This window comes from Schistocerca piceifrons, chromosome X (assembly GCF_021461385.2).
Source record: "Schistocerca piceifrons isolate TAMUIC-IGC-003096 chromosome X, iqSchPice1.1, whole genome shotgun sequence".
In the NCBI taxonomy this organism is placed as follows: Eukaryota; Metazoa; Arthropoda; class Insecta; order Orthoptera; family Acrididae; genus Schistocerca; species Schistocerca piceifrons.
In genome coordinates this window covers 422131679-422149653 of record NC_060149.1, presented here as the reverse complement: position 1 = coordinate 422149653, position 17975 = coordinate 422131679, and the positions used below count along the sequence as shown (strand labels likewise).

Below are 17975 nucleotides of genomic sequence, written 5' to 3'. Positions count from 1 at the left end.
GCGCCTCGTCTGAAAACCAAACGTTGTTAAGAGTTTCTTCCCTGTCCTCGGCCCACTGAGCAAACAGTAGTCTCTGCTGCTTGTGTTCTCCAGTGACCTTCTGTGCACAGATCATCTTGTATGGGTACACATGGAGGTCACTTTTAAGAATGCGTTGAACGGAGCGTCTGGATATTGCCAGTTGCACTGCTGCCTTTCTACACGATTTCCCGGGACTTCTCTGTACAGCAATTCGTACCGCTTCAATATTCTCCGGCGAACAAACATGCTTAGGCCGAGGTCGCTTCGCTTCCAATACTATTCCTTCCTGTACAAATTTATCGTACAACGTGTGGATGGTCTTCTTGCAAGGGACCCATCGTGTGTTAAACTGTTGTCGAAAACGCCTCTGAGTCACAAGGCTTTTCGTTTCAAGAAAAAGTAACACAACTGCCGATCGTTGCTGTGTCGTCAGTCTTCCATTGTTAGCCATTGCTGCTTACTAGTCTCCTAGCGGCAGTATCGTGAATTGCACGTCATTTCGTAACTCATTTGTTTTTCCAAGCTCTGCTGGTACTGCTGTAGAGATCCCAGCGGGATATCTAATGAGCGTCGTAAATTGTGAAACAAACAATTAGTAACACATTTCGTGCACCACCCTGTATTAAGTTTGGCACTGATTGATAGTTGTTCAATGTCCCACTGAAAGATATCGTGCCAAATTCTGTCCAATTGACACGTTAGATCGTCAAAATCTCGAGCTGGTTGGAGGGCCCTGCCCAAAATGCTCCAAACGTTCTCAACTGGGGAGAGATGCGGCGACCTCGCTGGCCAAGGCAAGGTCTGACAAGCACGAACACAAGCAGTAGAAACGCTCGCCGTGAGCGGGCGGGCATTATATCTCTGAAATGTAATCCAGAGATGGCTTGCAACGGAGGGACAACAAAATGCGGCCTAGAAGATCGTCGACGTACCGCTCTGTTGTTAGGTGCCGCGGATGGCAGTCAAAGGCATCCTGCTGTGAAATGAAATGGCAACCCAGACCATCACTCCTGGTTGTTAGGCTAAACGGCGGGTGAGAGTCACGCTGGTAATCCAAACGCTGCCAGAGACATCTGAAGGCACGTCTTCTCTGGTCGTCGGGGCTCAGTTGGAAACGGTACTCGTCGGTGAAGACAATTCTATTCCAGTCAATGAAGTTACAGGCCCCTCTGACCAGCAAAGACGTATCTGTAGACGCCCTCGACAGCGGTTGGGTTACCAACGAGACTGTCACCCGCGATATAGCCCGACAACCAGAGTGATGGTCTTTGTTGTCCTCGCAACTTGATCCGTCGTATATTATGAGCCAGCGTCACATATAAAACATCTCCAGAAGTGTTACAAAAAGTCGTTAAGTAGGAAGATTCATGCGAAAATAGACAACTGGCTCTAATGTCATAATTGTGCATTGTGTCTCTAGCGAGTCTCTATGTTTTGCCCATTACTCTTTGTTAACAATTCCTTTGCTCTATTTTCGTTGAGGAAATATTTTATAAAGGCGTTCCAAACTAAAGACATTTCATTTTCTTATAGTGGACCTGCGGCGTTTAGTAAGTGTTGACTACCACTTGCGTGCATAATTTGTAACCAAGTTAAAAGCCAAACATAATATTTCAAGTGGGTGTGTCTCGTTCGGAACAATAAATTCAGACCGATGACCTCAGCAGTTTGGTCCCTTAAGGATTCACGTCATTTGCTAAACATGGACGAAATCTATAGAAGTACATGTATAAAACTATTTATTAGAATTTAGTTTTATAAGCGGTTTTCGTCCAAGAAAAAGGCTTTCTCAGAGGCAGTATCTATAGTACCCAGAATTGCATGCCAAGGGTGGAATAAGTTTGACAGAGGTACGCATCGGGAGAAGTTATGAGAACTGTAGGAATATGAACCTTTTCTGACATAGCTACAATACATGCAGTATGCGCATCTGCTTGCAGTGAAGTAACAAGACTCGATAATTGATTCATAAGAGCATAGGACGTCGGTGCTTGCAACTCAAGTTGCAACAAATATCCTTCAGGTCGCGTCATCTTCAGTGAATAAAACCTAGTCAGTGCCTAGGTTCCCGTACAGTGTGTCCCACCGAACGTCACCCCTTATAATATACGATAACGTGTGATGATATGTGAAATACATGTAATTTTAAAAACTGTGATATGCAATTGTTATAACGGTGCTAGTGAAATAATTTTGTGACAATACGCTACCTGCGCCATAAGCACAATGACGGTGGCATCACTAGACACAGCTACAGAGAAAAAAAAAAGTGTGTGAAATCTTATGGGACTTAACTGCTAAGGTCATCAGTCCCTAAGTTTACACACTACTTAACCTAAATTATCCTAAGGACAAACACACACACACCCATGCCCGACGGAGGACTCGAACCTCCGCCGGGACCAGCCGCACAGTCCATGACTGCAGCGCCTAAGACCGTTCGGCTAATCCCGCGCGGCAGTCACAGAGACTTGTATACAACTTTCCCCGCCCACACCGAACACCTTCGTATATCCTACACTATCCAGAAACTAGAGTCCAATAACCCCATTGTTTCCCTCTGATACACTGGACTCGCATTCGGGAGGACGACGGTTCAATCCCGTCTCCAGCCATCCTGATTTAGGTTTTCCGTGATTTCCCTAAATCGTTTCAGGCAAATGCCGGGATGGATCCTTTGAAAGGGCACGGCCGATTTCCTTCCCCATCCTTCCCTAACCCGAGCTTGCGCTCCGTCTCTAATGACCTAGTTGTCGACGGGACGTTAAACAACACTAACCTAACCTTTCCCTCTGATCAGCAGTCCGGTATGCCGCGGCGCTTTTCTTAATGTTTTGTTTAAACCCCAACAAAATCACCCATTCGTATAGTTTTAAAGCCATCTCTAAACGCATCACCTTTCAGTAGTATCTGTTTCGTCTTTGTTTATATTTTTAAAACTTTTGGATGAAGAGCAGAATTGTACCGCTGACAGCCCACCGATCTCCCGTGTGGGGCGAGGGCGGAGAAATAACAATAATGAGAAATAAAACGAGTCTTGTGTGCCATCAATGAATTTTGTGTAAGATTACTTGATAATGGTTACCGTAATTGTGTAATCGTAAACCGAATAAAGAAACAATGCTAGCTGAAGGCGGTGTTACATTATTTAAAAAAATATTTCATGTAAACTTAATGATATCGAAACAATTAAAACACGTTACAATACGCAAAAGAGAGAGCATTTTTCTGCATGGTTAATACTTTTCATTTTTCTGTCCATCGAAATGTTTAAAGAACTGTGGTATTTTTAAACGCAACGATGTAACTCTAACGATTTTAGAAAAAATATTACAAATGCCAGTTTAGAGACGGAATTCTTTTTAATGTTAGCACTGACTTTTTCTTTTGCAAAAATGACCAGTTTGTGTGGTAGATGTGACAACCAATGCCACCAACAAAGCGCATTTTCACTTTCATTGCCACGTGAACACCGGATTATGATGTTGTAACTGTTCTGTGTCGGCTGCCGTGACTTTCACAACCAGAGCAATAGCCAGTTACTTTGTGAAAAGTTTAGCGACAGACTGAATGCAGCATTCTATCACACTTCTCCTCTTTCCATGAGCTCTTGAGTGTTTTTAGGGAAGTTACCTCGTTCTACTAAAAGAGATAGTTGTTTCCATGTCTCGGTGGTATAAAATTAATATCTTAATAACACTGAAAAGTACTCGCCCTTAAAAGTACCTGAACTGGTTGGAATGTTCCTCCCGATATTTTAATTATTCTTATTTCCTAAATTGCTTTCAGAAACGTGATTTTTGTTTCTACTTGAGTTCACGACTGTAAACATTGTCCTTAAGTGTAGAGTGACCGTATTGATAAGCATCCTGAGAACAGGTAAGCTGTAAGTTAAGTACTCATGTAATTTTAAGGGCGACTGAAGGGAAAGAAGGTATCTTCCCTCTCTTCGACAACGAGCCTGCGGGAGATGGAACAGTGGCTCAGCTCAGTTACAATGAGGTAGGAAAGCAAATCGGCCATCAAATTTTCGAAGAAATCATCTAACCATTTGCTTTAAAAGATATAGAGAAACCACGAAAAGCCTAATAGAAGATGGCCGAACAAGGATTTGGGAAACAATCCTCTAGAGTACGAGCAGTATGTCTCAATCCCTTTACCACCTCACTAGGCAAAGTATATTTTGAGCTTTCCTTGAAACAAAAAAGGAACCACCTGTATTTTGTGTGTTACTCTACCCTCGTTATTGATACAACAAAGGCTCTTCAAAACTGTAATCATAAATAATTAAAGTAAAGAAGATGACGATTCTGTAAATGTTAGTAGCATCCTATATCCTCAATTATTTGTTGGATGTACTCCAATCTCTGTCTTTCCCTGCAGTTTTTACCTTCTACAGTTCCCTCCAGTACCATGGATATTATATTCTGATGTCTTAACACACGTCCTATCATCCTGTCCCTTCTTCTTGTCAATGTTTCCCGTATGTTCTCATATTTCCCAAAGAAATTTGGTTTCTGGAAACCCGCATCCTATAAAATATAACACAGGTAGTTTTGGTGCCATTGCCAATGTACTAGTGATTCACATCAGTAACTGCAATTGAACAGCGTATTCTACTACACCTGACTCAGTTGGACACGGATGAAGAAGGAAGTAGGCTGTGCCCTATTCAAGGGAATGATCGTTGTGTGTTTTAGGAAATCAATGTAAACCTGAATGTCGATGGCTTCAAGAACGTTTTGACGTTTCTGTTTCTGAATGTGAGTCCAGTGCCTTCATCACGTGACACCTGGCGCTCTTAAGTCCACTATTAAACATCTGATCGCTGTAAAAACAATAGGTCTGATACAATAGATTGTAATCTACCGGAAATTGAAGAAACTGACGGTGCTTCCAAGCAGTGCAGTGATTCTGCTGCTACGATGAATCAATACAGGAAGGAGTTAAGGACATTAGCTGCAAGTTGGCATATTAATGCGGCAAATTGAAAATTCGTGCCAGACCGGGATGTGAACCCAGGACTCCTGTTTACTAGACAGATGCGCTGACCACTGCGCCATCTGGACACGGTGGGCACCACCACCGCACGGTTCAAAATGGCTCTAAGCATTATGGGACTTAACTTCAGAGGTCATCAGTCCCCTAGACTTAGAACTACTTAAACCTAACTAACCTAAGGACATCACACACATCCATGCCCGAGGCAGGTTCGAACCTGCGACCGTAGCAGCAGCGCGGTTCCGAACTGAAGCGCCCAGAACCGCTTGGTCACAGCGGCCGGGCTACCGGACGCACGACCGTAGCACTCCTCCCGTCGGACACAAATTCTCGACTTAGGCTACACACTACGGATGTGGTGCCCCTGCACATTAGCCTCATTACTCGCGGCATCTTGCCGCTTCCCGTACGAGTTCGAGCTCGGCGTGCATCTGCACTATACCCCACACGCCGACATAGTTACGTTACACACTGCCATGTTATACGCTACAGTTCGGAGCCTTCTAGCGACAGAGGGTTGCAACTTCCGTCAGCGAAGCGGGAAAGTCGACCGAGTAATGTGGATGACATTTTATACCTCAACCGATATCGAGAACAGATTAAAAAATTCGGAGGTATTACTTTTCAACACGCTCTCGTATGATTTTTTGCACCCTAGGAGGGAATAAATACGAAACTGCCTAAAACTTATGTGAACGTAGTGTACGCTGAAGCCTAATTTGTAAGTTAGATCGCAGAAACAAACTTCATTAATGACAGGTGGTTGTAGATGTAGGGAAAAATGTTACACGAACGCTAAACTCAGTACAGCAATCATCAACCCGGTTTTAACAACGCAGAGTTTTTCTAGGAAAGACTACTGCACGTATTATATCTTACCCTTCTCTTCGCTCCCTTCGATCTTCCGAAATGCCTTCACAAAAGAAGACGCAGTAAATATTCCAGATTTAGAATCGCGAACAGCTGCCAACATGAGTAACGTAGAAGTAAATATCCTCGGAGTAGTGAAGCAACTCAAATCACTTAATAAAAGCAAGTCTTCTGGTCCAGACTGTATACCAATAAGGTTCCTTTCCAAGTATGCTGATGCTTTATCTCCATACGTAACAATCATATACAACCGTTCCCTCGACGAAAGATCCGTACCCAAAGACTGGAAAGTTGCACAGGTCACACCAATATTCAAGAAAGGTAGTAGGAGTAATCCACTAAATTACAGGCCCATATCGTTGACGTCGATATGCAGCAGGATTTTAGAACATATATTGTGTTCGAAGATTATGAATTACCTCGAAGGAAACGATCTATTGACACACAGTCAACATGGGTTTAGAAAACATCGTTCCTGTGAAACACAACTAGCTCTTTATTCACATGAAGTGCTGAGTGCTATTGACAAGGGATTTCAGATCGATTTCGTATTCCTGGATTTCCGGAAGGCTTTTGACATTGTACCACACAAGCGGCTCGTAGTGAAATTGCGTGCTTATGGAATATCGTATCAGTTATGCGACTGGATTTGCGATTTCCTGTCAGAGAGGTCACAGTTCGTAGTAATTGACGGAAAGTCATTGAGTAAAACAGAAGTGATTTCTGGCATTCCCCAAGGTAGTGTTATAGGCCCTTTGCTGTTCCTTAACTATATAAACGATTTGGGAGACAATCTGAGCAGCCGTCTTCGGTTTTTTGCAGATGACGCTGACTAATAAAGACATCAGAAGATCAAAACAAACTGCAAAACGATTTAGAAGAAATATTGGAATGGTGCGAATAGTGACAGTTGACCTTTAATAACGAAAAGTGTGAGGTCATCCACATGAGTGCTAAAAAGAAGCGTTAAACTTCGGTTACACGATAAATCAGTCTAATTTAAATGCCGTAAATTCAACTAAATACCTATGAATTACAATTACGAGCAATTTAAATTGGAAGGAACACATAGAAACTGTTATGGGGAAGGCTAACCAAAGACTGCGTTTCATTGGCAGCACACTTAGAAAATGTAACAGACCTACTAAGGAGACTGCCTACACTACGCTTGTCCGTCTTCTTTTAGAATACTGTTGCGCGGTGTTGGATCCTTACCAGATAGGACTGACTGAGTACATCGAAAAAGTTCAAAGAAAGGCAGAGCGTTTTGTATTATCGCGAAATATGGGAGAGAGTGTCACAGAAATGATACAGGATTTGGGCTGGAAATCATTAAAAGGAAGGCGTTTTTCGACGGAATCTTCTCACGAAATTCCAATCACCAACTTTCTCCTTCGAATGCGAAAATATTTTTTTGACACCGACCTACATAGGGAGAAACGATCACCACGATAAAATAAGGGAAATCAGAGCTCGTACGGAAAGATATAGGTGTTCATTCTTTCCGTGCTCTATACGAGATTGGAATAATTGGGAATTGTGAAGGTGGTTCGATGAACCCTCTGCCAGGCACTTTAATGTGATTTGCAAAGTATCCATGCAGTTGTAGATGTAGATGATCTGAGAACTGAGCCTGTGTGCTAGATGCTCTTAGGACAGTGGAAGACATGTTGGGTGTTACGGCGTAAAGTTACACGCCGGCACGCCAGTCGGGAACGACAGGGAAGAGAAGGCTGTGAGAAGAGGTCAGCCAATCGTACGCTGACCGACTCCCTTCCAGGACGACAACGCGACAGCAGCGGCCCCTAGTTGAAGAGTACGTAATCGCCGCGCCCGACTGGTGGGGCCGACTTGGTTAGTAGCTTCAATGTTACGCACTTCGACAGCAGCTTCAACGTTAGCGACTTTGTTAGCTAGCTCTACGTAGCACAGCAAGAGAACAGCAGTCACTGCAAAGACTGATTATTTCTTAAGTCGCCCTTTACTTGCGACACATCTGTGTAATTGCCAAAGTTATGTATCTGTAACTTCCTTATTGTAATAAAACTCATTAATACGAGTTGTTTGATTGTTTGTCTAACGAACCGAGTAGGCAGAATTCCTAGACACAACACTGTGCATAACTATGATTACATTTTATGATGAAGGTGACTCCGTATTATTTTGTAGTGCTATTATGCCACGTATCCATATAGAGCCTCCAAAAACGATGGTACGTTTTTGCTCGAGAGAAAAACGTATGTTTATCAGAGTGAAGATGAAATTTTTTGTGAGTTTCATTCTCAAATTTTTCACAATTCTCCAAGGTCAGCCACCTGAAAGAACCTCTTGATCAGCGAGGAATTATGACTTATGAACAGCTGAAAATAATAATCTCCATTTTCAGACGATCTAAAAGACAACGTAAATTTCACACAAGGACTTTGAAATGCTAGATGATTATGTTGAAAAGAGTGTATTATTAATTTTACGTATATCGTCATCAGTAAAGTATCTTGTGATACAGTAAACTGGCCTTTAGGCTTACGACGCAAAACGTGGAGCTTAATGTTAATCTTAGAAAACTATAGTACTGCTTGATTTACCTATATACCTACGCTGCAAAGTGAGAAAAGGAATAGATGTATTTATTTGTTAGCGGCAGTATGTAATTCGCGAGATATTGGTGCACAGTAGACCGGAATATTCCTGCAGCTGTCAAACGCTGTGCTACCTCACACGGGCACGTTTCCCGGAGCGGACGAAATTGCATTAGCAGAGCTTCCGCCCCTAAAGACGTCTCGCGTTTATCACATTTTAGTTTCCGCTTCCTGTGTTAGATTACATAAGTGAGTTCTGTCAAACGTTTCGCGTTATTACATTACATCGGACCCTTAGAGACTCAATGGTGAATCAGTGTGGCGAATGGATGACTGGAGGTGGAAAGTTGATTACCACGCAGTATAGCCTCCTCCTGATTTCGTTTGCTTAACTCGATACGTCTGTCACGTTCTACTGCCGTTCTTCATTTTATACCAGCTGTTTTTATTTTTTGTTTGTTTGTTGAGTGGCAGTTGTTTTATAAACATACGTTCTCGTGAAGACAAGAATGATAACCGAACGACGTGATGCAGCTATTGAGATGTTGGACCCTCATTCGGGCAGAGCACCATTCATAACCCCATCTGGCCACGCGAAGTTGATTTTTTCGCCTAAATAATTAAGGACACGTAACAGATAGGTTCCTTGACGACTCCGAACTTTTACTCCACCTCCAATCACATCTACCTTGAAGGAGCGTTAAATCTTCCCCCCTTTTTTCTTACGAGAGCGATAGTAGGAAACTCCATGTACGTGCAACTAAGGAAATCGCAGTTATTGGTAAGGTATCGTAGAATAAAATACCGTGCGCATTATGATAGAACGTGGTGTGTGTGTGTGTGTGTGTGTGTGTGTGTGCGTGTGTGTGCGTGTGTGTGTGTGTGTGTGTGTGTGTGTGTGTGTGTGAGTCCGCTTTTGCCTATACTTTCCGATCAAAATACACAGGATGTCCAATGCAACGTAGAGGCCACTGATACACTATATCCGGACACCCCCAAAAACATACGTTTTTCATATTAGGTGTATTGTACTGACACCTAAAGTCAGGTACTCCATATCAGCGACCTCAGTAGTCATTACACATCGTGAGAGAGCAGAATGGGGCGTTCCACGTAACTCACGGACTTCGGACGTGGGCAGGTGATTGGGTGTCACTTGTGTCATACGTCTGTACGCGAGATTCCCACACTCCTTAACATCCCTAGGACCACGGTTTCCGATGTGATAATGAGATGGAAACATGAAGGGACACGTACAGCACAAAAGCGTACAGGCCGACCTCGTCTGTTGGCTGACAGAGACCGCCGAAAGTTGAAGAGAGTCGTAATGTGTAATAGGCAGACATCTATCCAGACAATCACACAGGAATTCCAAACTGCATCAGGATCCACTCCAAGTACTATGACAGTGAGAAAACTTGGATTTCATGGTCGAGCGGCTGCTCATAAGCTACACATCACGTCGGTAAATGCCAAACGACGCCTCGCTTGGTGTAAGGTGCTGAAACATTGGACGATTGAACAGAGGAAAAACGTTGTGTGGAGTGACGAATCACGGTACACAATGTGGCGATTCGATGGGAGAATGCCCGATGAACGTCATTTGCCAGCGTGTGTAGCGCCAACAGTAAAATTCGGAGGCGATGATGTTATGGTGTGGTCGTGTTTTTCATGGAGGGGGCTTGTACCAATTGTGGTTTTGCGTGGCACTATCACAGCACAGGCCTACACTGATGTTTTAAGCACCTCCTTGCTTCCGACTGTTGAAGAGCAATTCGGGGATGGCGATTGTAAAGGGTAAATAAAAGTCTCCTCGAAATCTTATTTGGAATAGGTTAGAGTACTGCGCTTGTACTCTCGTTATAATCACATATTTTCTTATATTTGCACCCGAGCATAAGGCAATATTAGAGTTATTACCACTATTACTAAAATTGCATTTGCTGTTTATCAGACTAATGGTGACATAGGCAATCGAGACTTCAAATCAGTTTCTATGAAAGTAGTCGCTGTACATCGGTGAAAAGCACTGCCGTTTTTGTAGAATTTCCTGTGATATTTTGCTTACGCATTTAAGTTTAAAATAATCCGGGGTATTACTGCTTCACACGGACATTAAGAATATTGTCAAATTATACACGTAACTTAATATACTACTAATTTAAGACGTTTTATCTAGCGAATGAAGGTACCAGTTGTAACGGTCGTGAGAAGTTGTCAATAGCGCACGAAGATTTGTGAAAGAATCTACAGAAATGCTCAGAAACTGGTGATACAGAGAATCTGTACAGTAACAAAACATGAAAATTCGTGGGAACGTTGTCGTAAAATGATTGTGAAAAGTATTGACTCAAAAAGTGCTAGATTCGTTGTAAAATACTGATACTTCTTTTTGACAACCTGTTCCTCATTCTCTGAAACATCGGTTTTCGACTCACAATTTCAAAACGTTGAAATCGAAATTTGACCATCAGAGACGTATCATTTCCTGATTTCGTAAGCTCCAAAGAGGCGCAAAGATTCCCTTAGTGCATAACACGCTATTCCCTTCGTTCATTATATACGCTCTAGTTGATACAGCAGGCGGACAAACTGATGCGGACAATCCACAGCGCATACTTCCTCCTACAGGAAAATAGGAAGGAAGTGGTATTCTGCTGCGTACCAGAACATAAAGAAATAGAGGGAAACGACTTAGTTGATGGAACTAAAAATAATACTTCTATGGCATCAGTCGACAGTTATCAGTGATTCCGACAGAGTGTGGGACACCTGTTTCAGTGTCATAGCCCTGAGACCCCTCTGTACTGAACCTTGCAATCAGACACGTGGTTATCCTCACTGAGACAGCTTTCATTACTTCTCGGATTAGTTGGTTCACCCTATATTTTACGTGACCAACCAGCCATATCGTGCTACATTATTATTGTAAACACCCTTACAGACTCTTAACATGTTTGAAACAGTTTAGATGTTTCAGTAACATGTGAATGATAATTCTTGGGTTCATTTCGTATGTTTTGAAGTACACTTGCTCTAATGAGCACATGATTATGTGCTGATGCATCTCGCTGCTGAGCAGAAATCCAGAACCAATACTACTACGTCTTATAGATACACAAGCTTATACACTCCTGGAAATTGAAATAAGAACACCGTGAATTCATTGTCCCAGGAAGGGGAAACTTTATTGACACATTCCTGGGGTCAGATACATCACATGATCACACTGACAGAACCACAGGTACATAGACACAGGCAACAGAGCATGCACAATGTCAGCACTAGTACAGTGTATATCCACCTTTCGCAGCAATGCAGGCTGCTATTCTCCCATGGAGACGATCGTAGAGATGCTGGATGTAGTCCTGTGGAACGGCTTGCCATGCCATTTCCACCTGGCGCCTCAGTTGGACCAGCGTTCGTGCTGGACATGCAGACCGCGTGAGACGACGCTTCATCCAGTCCCAAACATGCTCAATGGGGGACAGATCCGGAGATCTTGCTGGCCAGGGTAGTTGACTTACAACTTCTAGAGCACGTTGGGTGGCACGAGATACATGCGGACGTGCATTGTCCTGTTGGAACAGCAAGTTCCCTTTCCGGTCTAGGAATGGTAGAACGATGGGTTCGATGACGGTTTGGATGTACCGTGCACTATTCAGTGTCCCCTCGACGATCACCAGTGGTGTACGGCCAGTGTAGGAGATCGCTCCCCACACCATGATGCCGGGTGTTGGCCCTGTGTGCCTCGGTCGTATGCAGTCCTGATTGTGGCGCTCACCTGCACGGCGCCAAACACGCATACGACCATCATTGGCACCAAGGCAGAAGCGACTCTCATCGCTGAAGACGACACGTCTCCATTCGTCCCTCCATTCGCGCCTGTCGCGACACCACTGGAGGCGGGCTGCACGATGTTGGGGCGTGAGCGGAAGACGGCCTAACGGTGTGCGGGACCGTAGCCCAGCTTCATGGAGACGGTTGCGAATGGTCCTCGCCGATACCCCAGGAGCAACAGTGTCCCTAATTTGCTGGGAAGTGGCGGTGCGGCCCCTACGGCACTGCGTAGGATCCTACGGTCTTGGCGTGCATCCGTGCGTCGCTGCGGTCCGGTCCCAGGTCGACGGGCACGTGCACCTTCCGCCGACCACTGGCGACAACATCGATGTAATGTGGAGATCTCACGCCCCACGTGTTGAGCAATTCGGCGGTACGTCCACCTGGCCTCCCGCATGCCCACTATACGCCCTCGCTCAAAATCCGTCAACTGCACATACGGTTCACGTCCATGCTGTCGCGGCATGCTACCAGTGTTAAAGACTGCGATGGAGCTCCGTATGCCACGGCAAACTGGCTGACACTGACGGCGGCGGTGCACAAATGCTGCGCAGCTAGCGCCATTCGACGGCCAACACCGCGGTTCCTGGTGTGTCCGCTGTGCCGTGCGTGTGATCATTGCTTGTACAGCCCTCTCGCAGTGTCCGGAGCAAGTATGGTGGGTCTGACACACCGGTGTCAATGTGTTCTTTTTTCCATTTCCAGGAGTGTAGTTGAGAGTGTTGCAAGTTGAAAAATTCGTTTTGGTACTACTGCTGCTCCGGTAGATTTAGAATGTTATGTTCAGCTCCTGCCTCGTCTTAATACGACACATCTTGTTATCTAGGTTAAAAAAAAAAAAAAAAAAAAAAAGAAGAGCGAATGGCTTACATTTTCATTTCGGCTGTGTGCTTATTAACATCTGCATTCATTTGGCAACAAAAGCGTCATGACTCTAATGGCCTCATTGCTACCGAACAAGAAGTAACGTAGGAGCAAACCCGTTAGTCTTCCAAAGGCAACCGTCTCCAGTGCCGACAGGGATGATGACGTCGATGCTCTGCAATGAGGGAAAAAAAATCGTCTTAGTTGTTTGTACGCAGTCTATAAAAAATCATATGAGATTGTAAACACGAGTGTGTGTATCGTTTATTATGTGGTAATATTGGGGAACCAGACCGTAAAGATTGACTAAACTTTTGTGAAAAGCTCATCCTGACTAGAGTATACTAGACAAATGCTCGTTAATCTGGCCCTCTAATTTCATACGGAACTTCTCATCTTCCTCTCTCGCAACCAAGCGCGTACCCTATTACGTCATCTGAGCTGGGATCATCTGTTTCTTTAGGTCGGTGTGCAGTCGGATATTTTTATGTCTTCGCTGCGGCCACTACGTCGCTGATGTATCTAGTGCTGTGCTCACTGCTAAGCGTAGTATTTTTAATTGTCCGTGTAGCGGAAGGATCGACCGGCGTTCCACTGTTGCCCAGGAGGTGCCCGAGAATTTCTCACACATTCCAACATTCCTACGACACATATGCAAAAGTAGCATAACCTAAATCAGTGGATTAATTTCAAAACGGAAGATATTGGGGAGGTGGCTATGTGGCTCTGTACCTGATTACAAATCCAAATGTCCACCCATATGTTGCCCAAGCTGTTTAGACAACGCTACAGATATTTCGCTGAGAAGTCCTTATACATCCTCCATACAGTCCCCATCTCTCCCCATGCGATTTCCATATTTTTGGAACTCTGAAGAAAGACATTCGCGTTCGTCTATTGACTTTGGACGAAGAGGTGCCCGCCTGGGTACAATCACGGTTTCGTAGGCAACCACAATCATTTTTTCTGTAAAGGCATAAAGGCATTAACCGTCTTGTCTCACAGTGGGATTAACGTATTACATTTATGGCGATTAATTTTGAAATAACAATTTACTTACGTTTTCCCATCCATCTCGTTTTCATTTGGCTGTCCCTTATACCTGTTGCTGACTACATTATGACAGGATTTTAAATTTGGTCAGTTTTCTTCTTCTGCACTTTCCTTATTAGGCCAATTGTGGCCTCTTACGATTCCCATCTTTTTCTCGGTCTGCCAGGATCTCTTTTTCCCTTTTGGTTTAAAGTACTTTCCTGATGCGGTAGCCTCTCTGGATCAATTCGTTGTAGATGTTCATCCCATTTATTTTTGTTTTCATCCAGTTTTTCTTTGACACTGCAAATTTTCAGCTCCCTCGAATATCTTAATTTCGTATTTTGTCTATTCCTTTACATCTTTTTACTGCTCTAACGAATCTCATTTCTACTCTTTGTATTTGTTTTCCTTGGGTTTTATCAGTACCGACGATTCGCTTCAATATAATAAGATTGACAAAGCGACAGGTTTATAAATTAGCAGTCTTAATTTCTCTCCGTGGTTTAGGGTTTTAAGTTCTATTGATTGTTACACAGATACTCCCAAATCAGTTCAACTTCGTCTGGATATTTTCTTCGCATTCATATGATACTTTACATCCCGTATAGTTACACTATTTTGCCTACAAGGTTGTGATTTCATCAACTACTGTCTTAGTTCAAATGGCTCTGAGCACTATGGGACTCAACTGCTGAGGTCATAAGTCCCCTAGAACTTAAAACTACTTAAACCTAACTAACCTAAGGACAACACACACATCCATGCCCGAGGCAGGATTCGAACCTGCGACCGTAGCGGTCGCGCGGTTCCAGACTGTAGCGCCAGAACCGCTCGGCCACCAGCGGCCGGCTACTGTCTTAGTTCCCACTAAATATTTTCCACAGAAAGACATTGGCTTTTATTTGCTTGAAGATATTTTCGTATTACGTTCTTTACATATTTTATTTAGTACAAAAATTCCTTTTTGTAAAACGTCTTCTCATGAAAAAAAATCTGTGTACATTCGTCAGCATATGGGAATTATTTTAGCTTTACCAAATGGTTTAGTTGTACCTCAGCGTTTAACCTTAAATTCCATATGCAAAATACATCGTCAATGTAAATATTAAACTGTGTAGGGAATAAACTACAAGCTTTTCTAACCCCTTTATTTATTTTTATAGGTTCTGTATACATGCCTTCTATGTCTGTTAGTACTGATGTTCCCTTGCATTTGCTTTTGGTAGCTGATATAAGCTGTAAAGGGTAACCTCTGTGCTCCATTTTTCTCCATAACTTTTGTCTAACCAAGTTATCAAAAACTTTCTCAGGATCTATAAAAGTAGTGTGTGTCTCTTTGTCAAACTCTCTCTGCTTTTCAACAAGCAGTCATGAAATAAAAACTAAATCAGTCGTTGATGCTCCTTTTCTAAATCCAACCTGTTTCTCCACAAGCAAACATTATGCTATTGTATTTAGTCTTCCGTTTAAAATTCTTGTATTTAGTTTACACGCTGTGTCTAGTAAGCTTAGTCTTCTGAAGTTTTCTCATTTATTTTTTTTCTCCTGTCTTATATATCATTTTGCTTTTGTTTCGGTCTCTAATTATATAAAATACTGAAAATAAAATTTTTGTTGCCCTTGGAAACCCGCAAACAGGCAGCCTGCAACTGAGACCTGGTGTCCGTTTTAGCCACTTAGTAATATACCAGTATATTCCGAACCATAGAAATTATGAGGATTCATGGCGGTGCTCTGTACACATTACAATAAAATCATTGCAACATATTTGTGATGGGTTGTTGTCTTCGTTTGTTTCAGACCCGCGTGTAAACCACTGGCCCATGATGAGCAGTCCGATGCCCACGCTCATCATCTGCCTTATCTACGCTTACTGTTCCAAAGTCGTGGGGCCGAAACTCATGGAGAACCGCAAACCCTTCCAGCTGCGCAACGTGCTGATCGTCTACAACCTCCTCCAGACACTTTTCAGCTCCTGGATATTCTACGAGGTAAGTATCGGATATAACCGACAAGCATGCTCATTAATCTTTTTTTGCTATTCTTCTTCTTCTTCTTATTATTATTATTATTACTACCACCGTTAATTTCCCCATATGACAAGCGCTAAAACACAATCAATTTTCATGGTATTTTTTTATGTTTGTTGCTTTTTTTCTTTCCAAAAACCTCTGACATATTAACCGTACTTCTTCTTCATCTCTCCTTTCCACTTCTTTCCTGTTTTCTTCTCTTCGGGCGTTTGCTGAAATTTCTGTTTTCTGATTTTTTTCTCTGTATTTTTGCCTGTCTGTTGTGCCTTCTGCGGAGACGTTCGGTTTCCTGAGGTCTTCCATGATTTCCCTTACTCAGTTGGGTTTCAATTTATTCCTTGTCACTATGTTAAAAAATTTCTTTGTCAATCTATTTTCGTTTATCTTATGTATGCGTTCGTAACTTTGCCCTTCTTTGTTGTTTGTAATAGTCTATGTCTGTTCGTACAGTCCTTTTGTCGGTCTCCTTATCCAGATCTCCCCTTTCTGAACCGGCGACGAGATCTTTCTCAGTAATTTCCTCTCTTGTTTTTCCATCCCCTTGATTTTCATCCTTCTCTTGATTACTGTTGTTTCTAAGATATGTAAGACTTCTGGTAAGACTATTGTACTACAGCACCTTAATTTGGTACTGGTGGAAATACTCCTTTTATTGTAATGGTTCCATAGAAGTCCGTATGCGTTTTGTAGTTTTGTGACACTTTCTTCATTGGATGTCGAGTTCAGTCCTGTTTTCTGTGTAATCTCTCCCAGAAATTTGAAACCGTCTTACTTGTGTTATCTTCGCATACTTCGTTAACAGTGAGTATTTATCTGTGGATTTTGTGTCCATGTACTGCTTTTTTTCGTATGAGATTTGTAGTCTGTTGTGGCTGAGATTTCGTGTAGTGTCTCTAGAGCTTCTTTGGCTTCTTTTGTGTTATTTGTTATAACGGCTATATAATCGACAAAGGCCAGATATATTATGTTGACGGATCTGTACTTGCGTCTCCCCATGTTTAACCCGTTGACTCCTTTGTCCCATGTCCTGATTATTTTTACCAAAACCGAATTAAATAGAATGGGCGACAGGCCGTCTCCGTGCCTCACTCTTGTCTTGATTTCGAATGGTTCCGAGATCTTTCCTATAAGATTCTCTTTGGAAGATGTATTTGTTAATATTTCCTGGATTAGCTTTCTGGTCTTGTTATCTACACTCATACCTTCCAGATTATTGAAGAATGTTCCTGTATCTATGGAGTCATAGGCTTTCTTGAAATCGAAAAATGTTATTGTGGTGTTCCTGGACTTTCTTCTTATTAATATTGTTCTGAATGATCTTCCCTTCCTGAAACCTCCTTGGTATTCTTCTGTCTGTGGATCTATTTGAGGCTCTAGCTGAATTAACAGGGCTTTGGCTGGAATTTGGTATGCCACAGGCTGTAGTGAAATTCCTCTGTAGTTATGAGGGCCTTTTTCGTCTCCTTCCTTGTGGAGGGGTGTATTAGCACTGACTTCCATTATTCTGGTACCTTTTCTGTTTACCGAATATTTTTGATGGTTCCGTGTATTTTCGGTGTGATATTTTCGTGGTCTAATTTCCAGCTTTCCTCAATCAATCCCTCTTCTCCAGGTGCTCTGCATTTTTCAATGATTTTATTTATTATTTCCACCATCACCTCGTGTGTTGACGGATTGGAATCGAGGTTAGGTTCTGGCTTCACGAACTGTAAAATTTGCGTTGGTTTACCAC

At 42.9% G+C, this 17975-nt stretch overlaps 1 protein-coding gene and 1 non-coding gene across 4 annotated transcripts in view; one reads left to right on the top strand and one right to left on the bottom strand.

The window, feature by feature from the left end:
• Positions 1–17975, top strand: part of LOC124721613 (elongation of very long chain fatty acids protein AAEL008004-like) — a 653067-nt gene that overhangs the window by 362452 nt on the left and 272640 nt on the right. For all 3 annotated transcript variants that reach the window (XM_047246670.1, XM_047246669.1, XM_047246668.1), the window contains one exon: positions 16011–16201. In XM_047246670.1, the coding sequence (XP_047102626.1) occupies positions 16011–16201 (191 nt within the window). The remainder of the gene's footprint in view (positions 1–16010; positions 16202–17975) is intronic.
• On the bottom strand, positions 5018–5090 carry Trnat-agu. Its single transcript has one exon. It is a non-coding gene; the product is annotated as a tRNA-Thr (tRNA).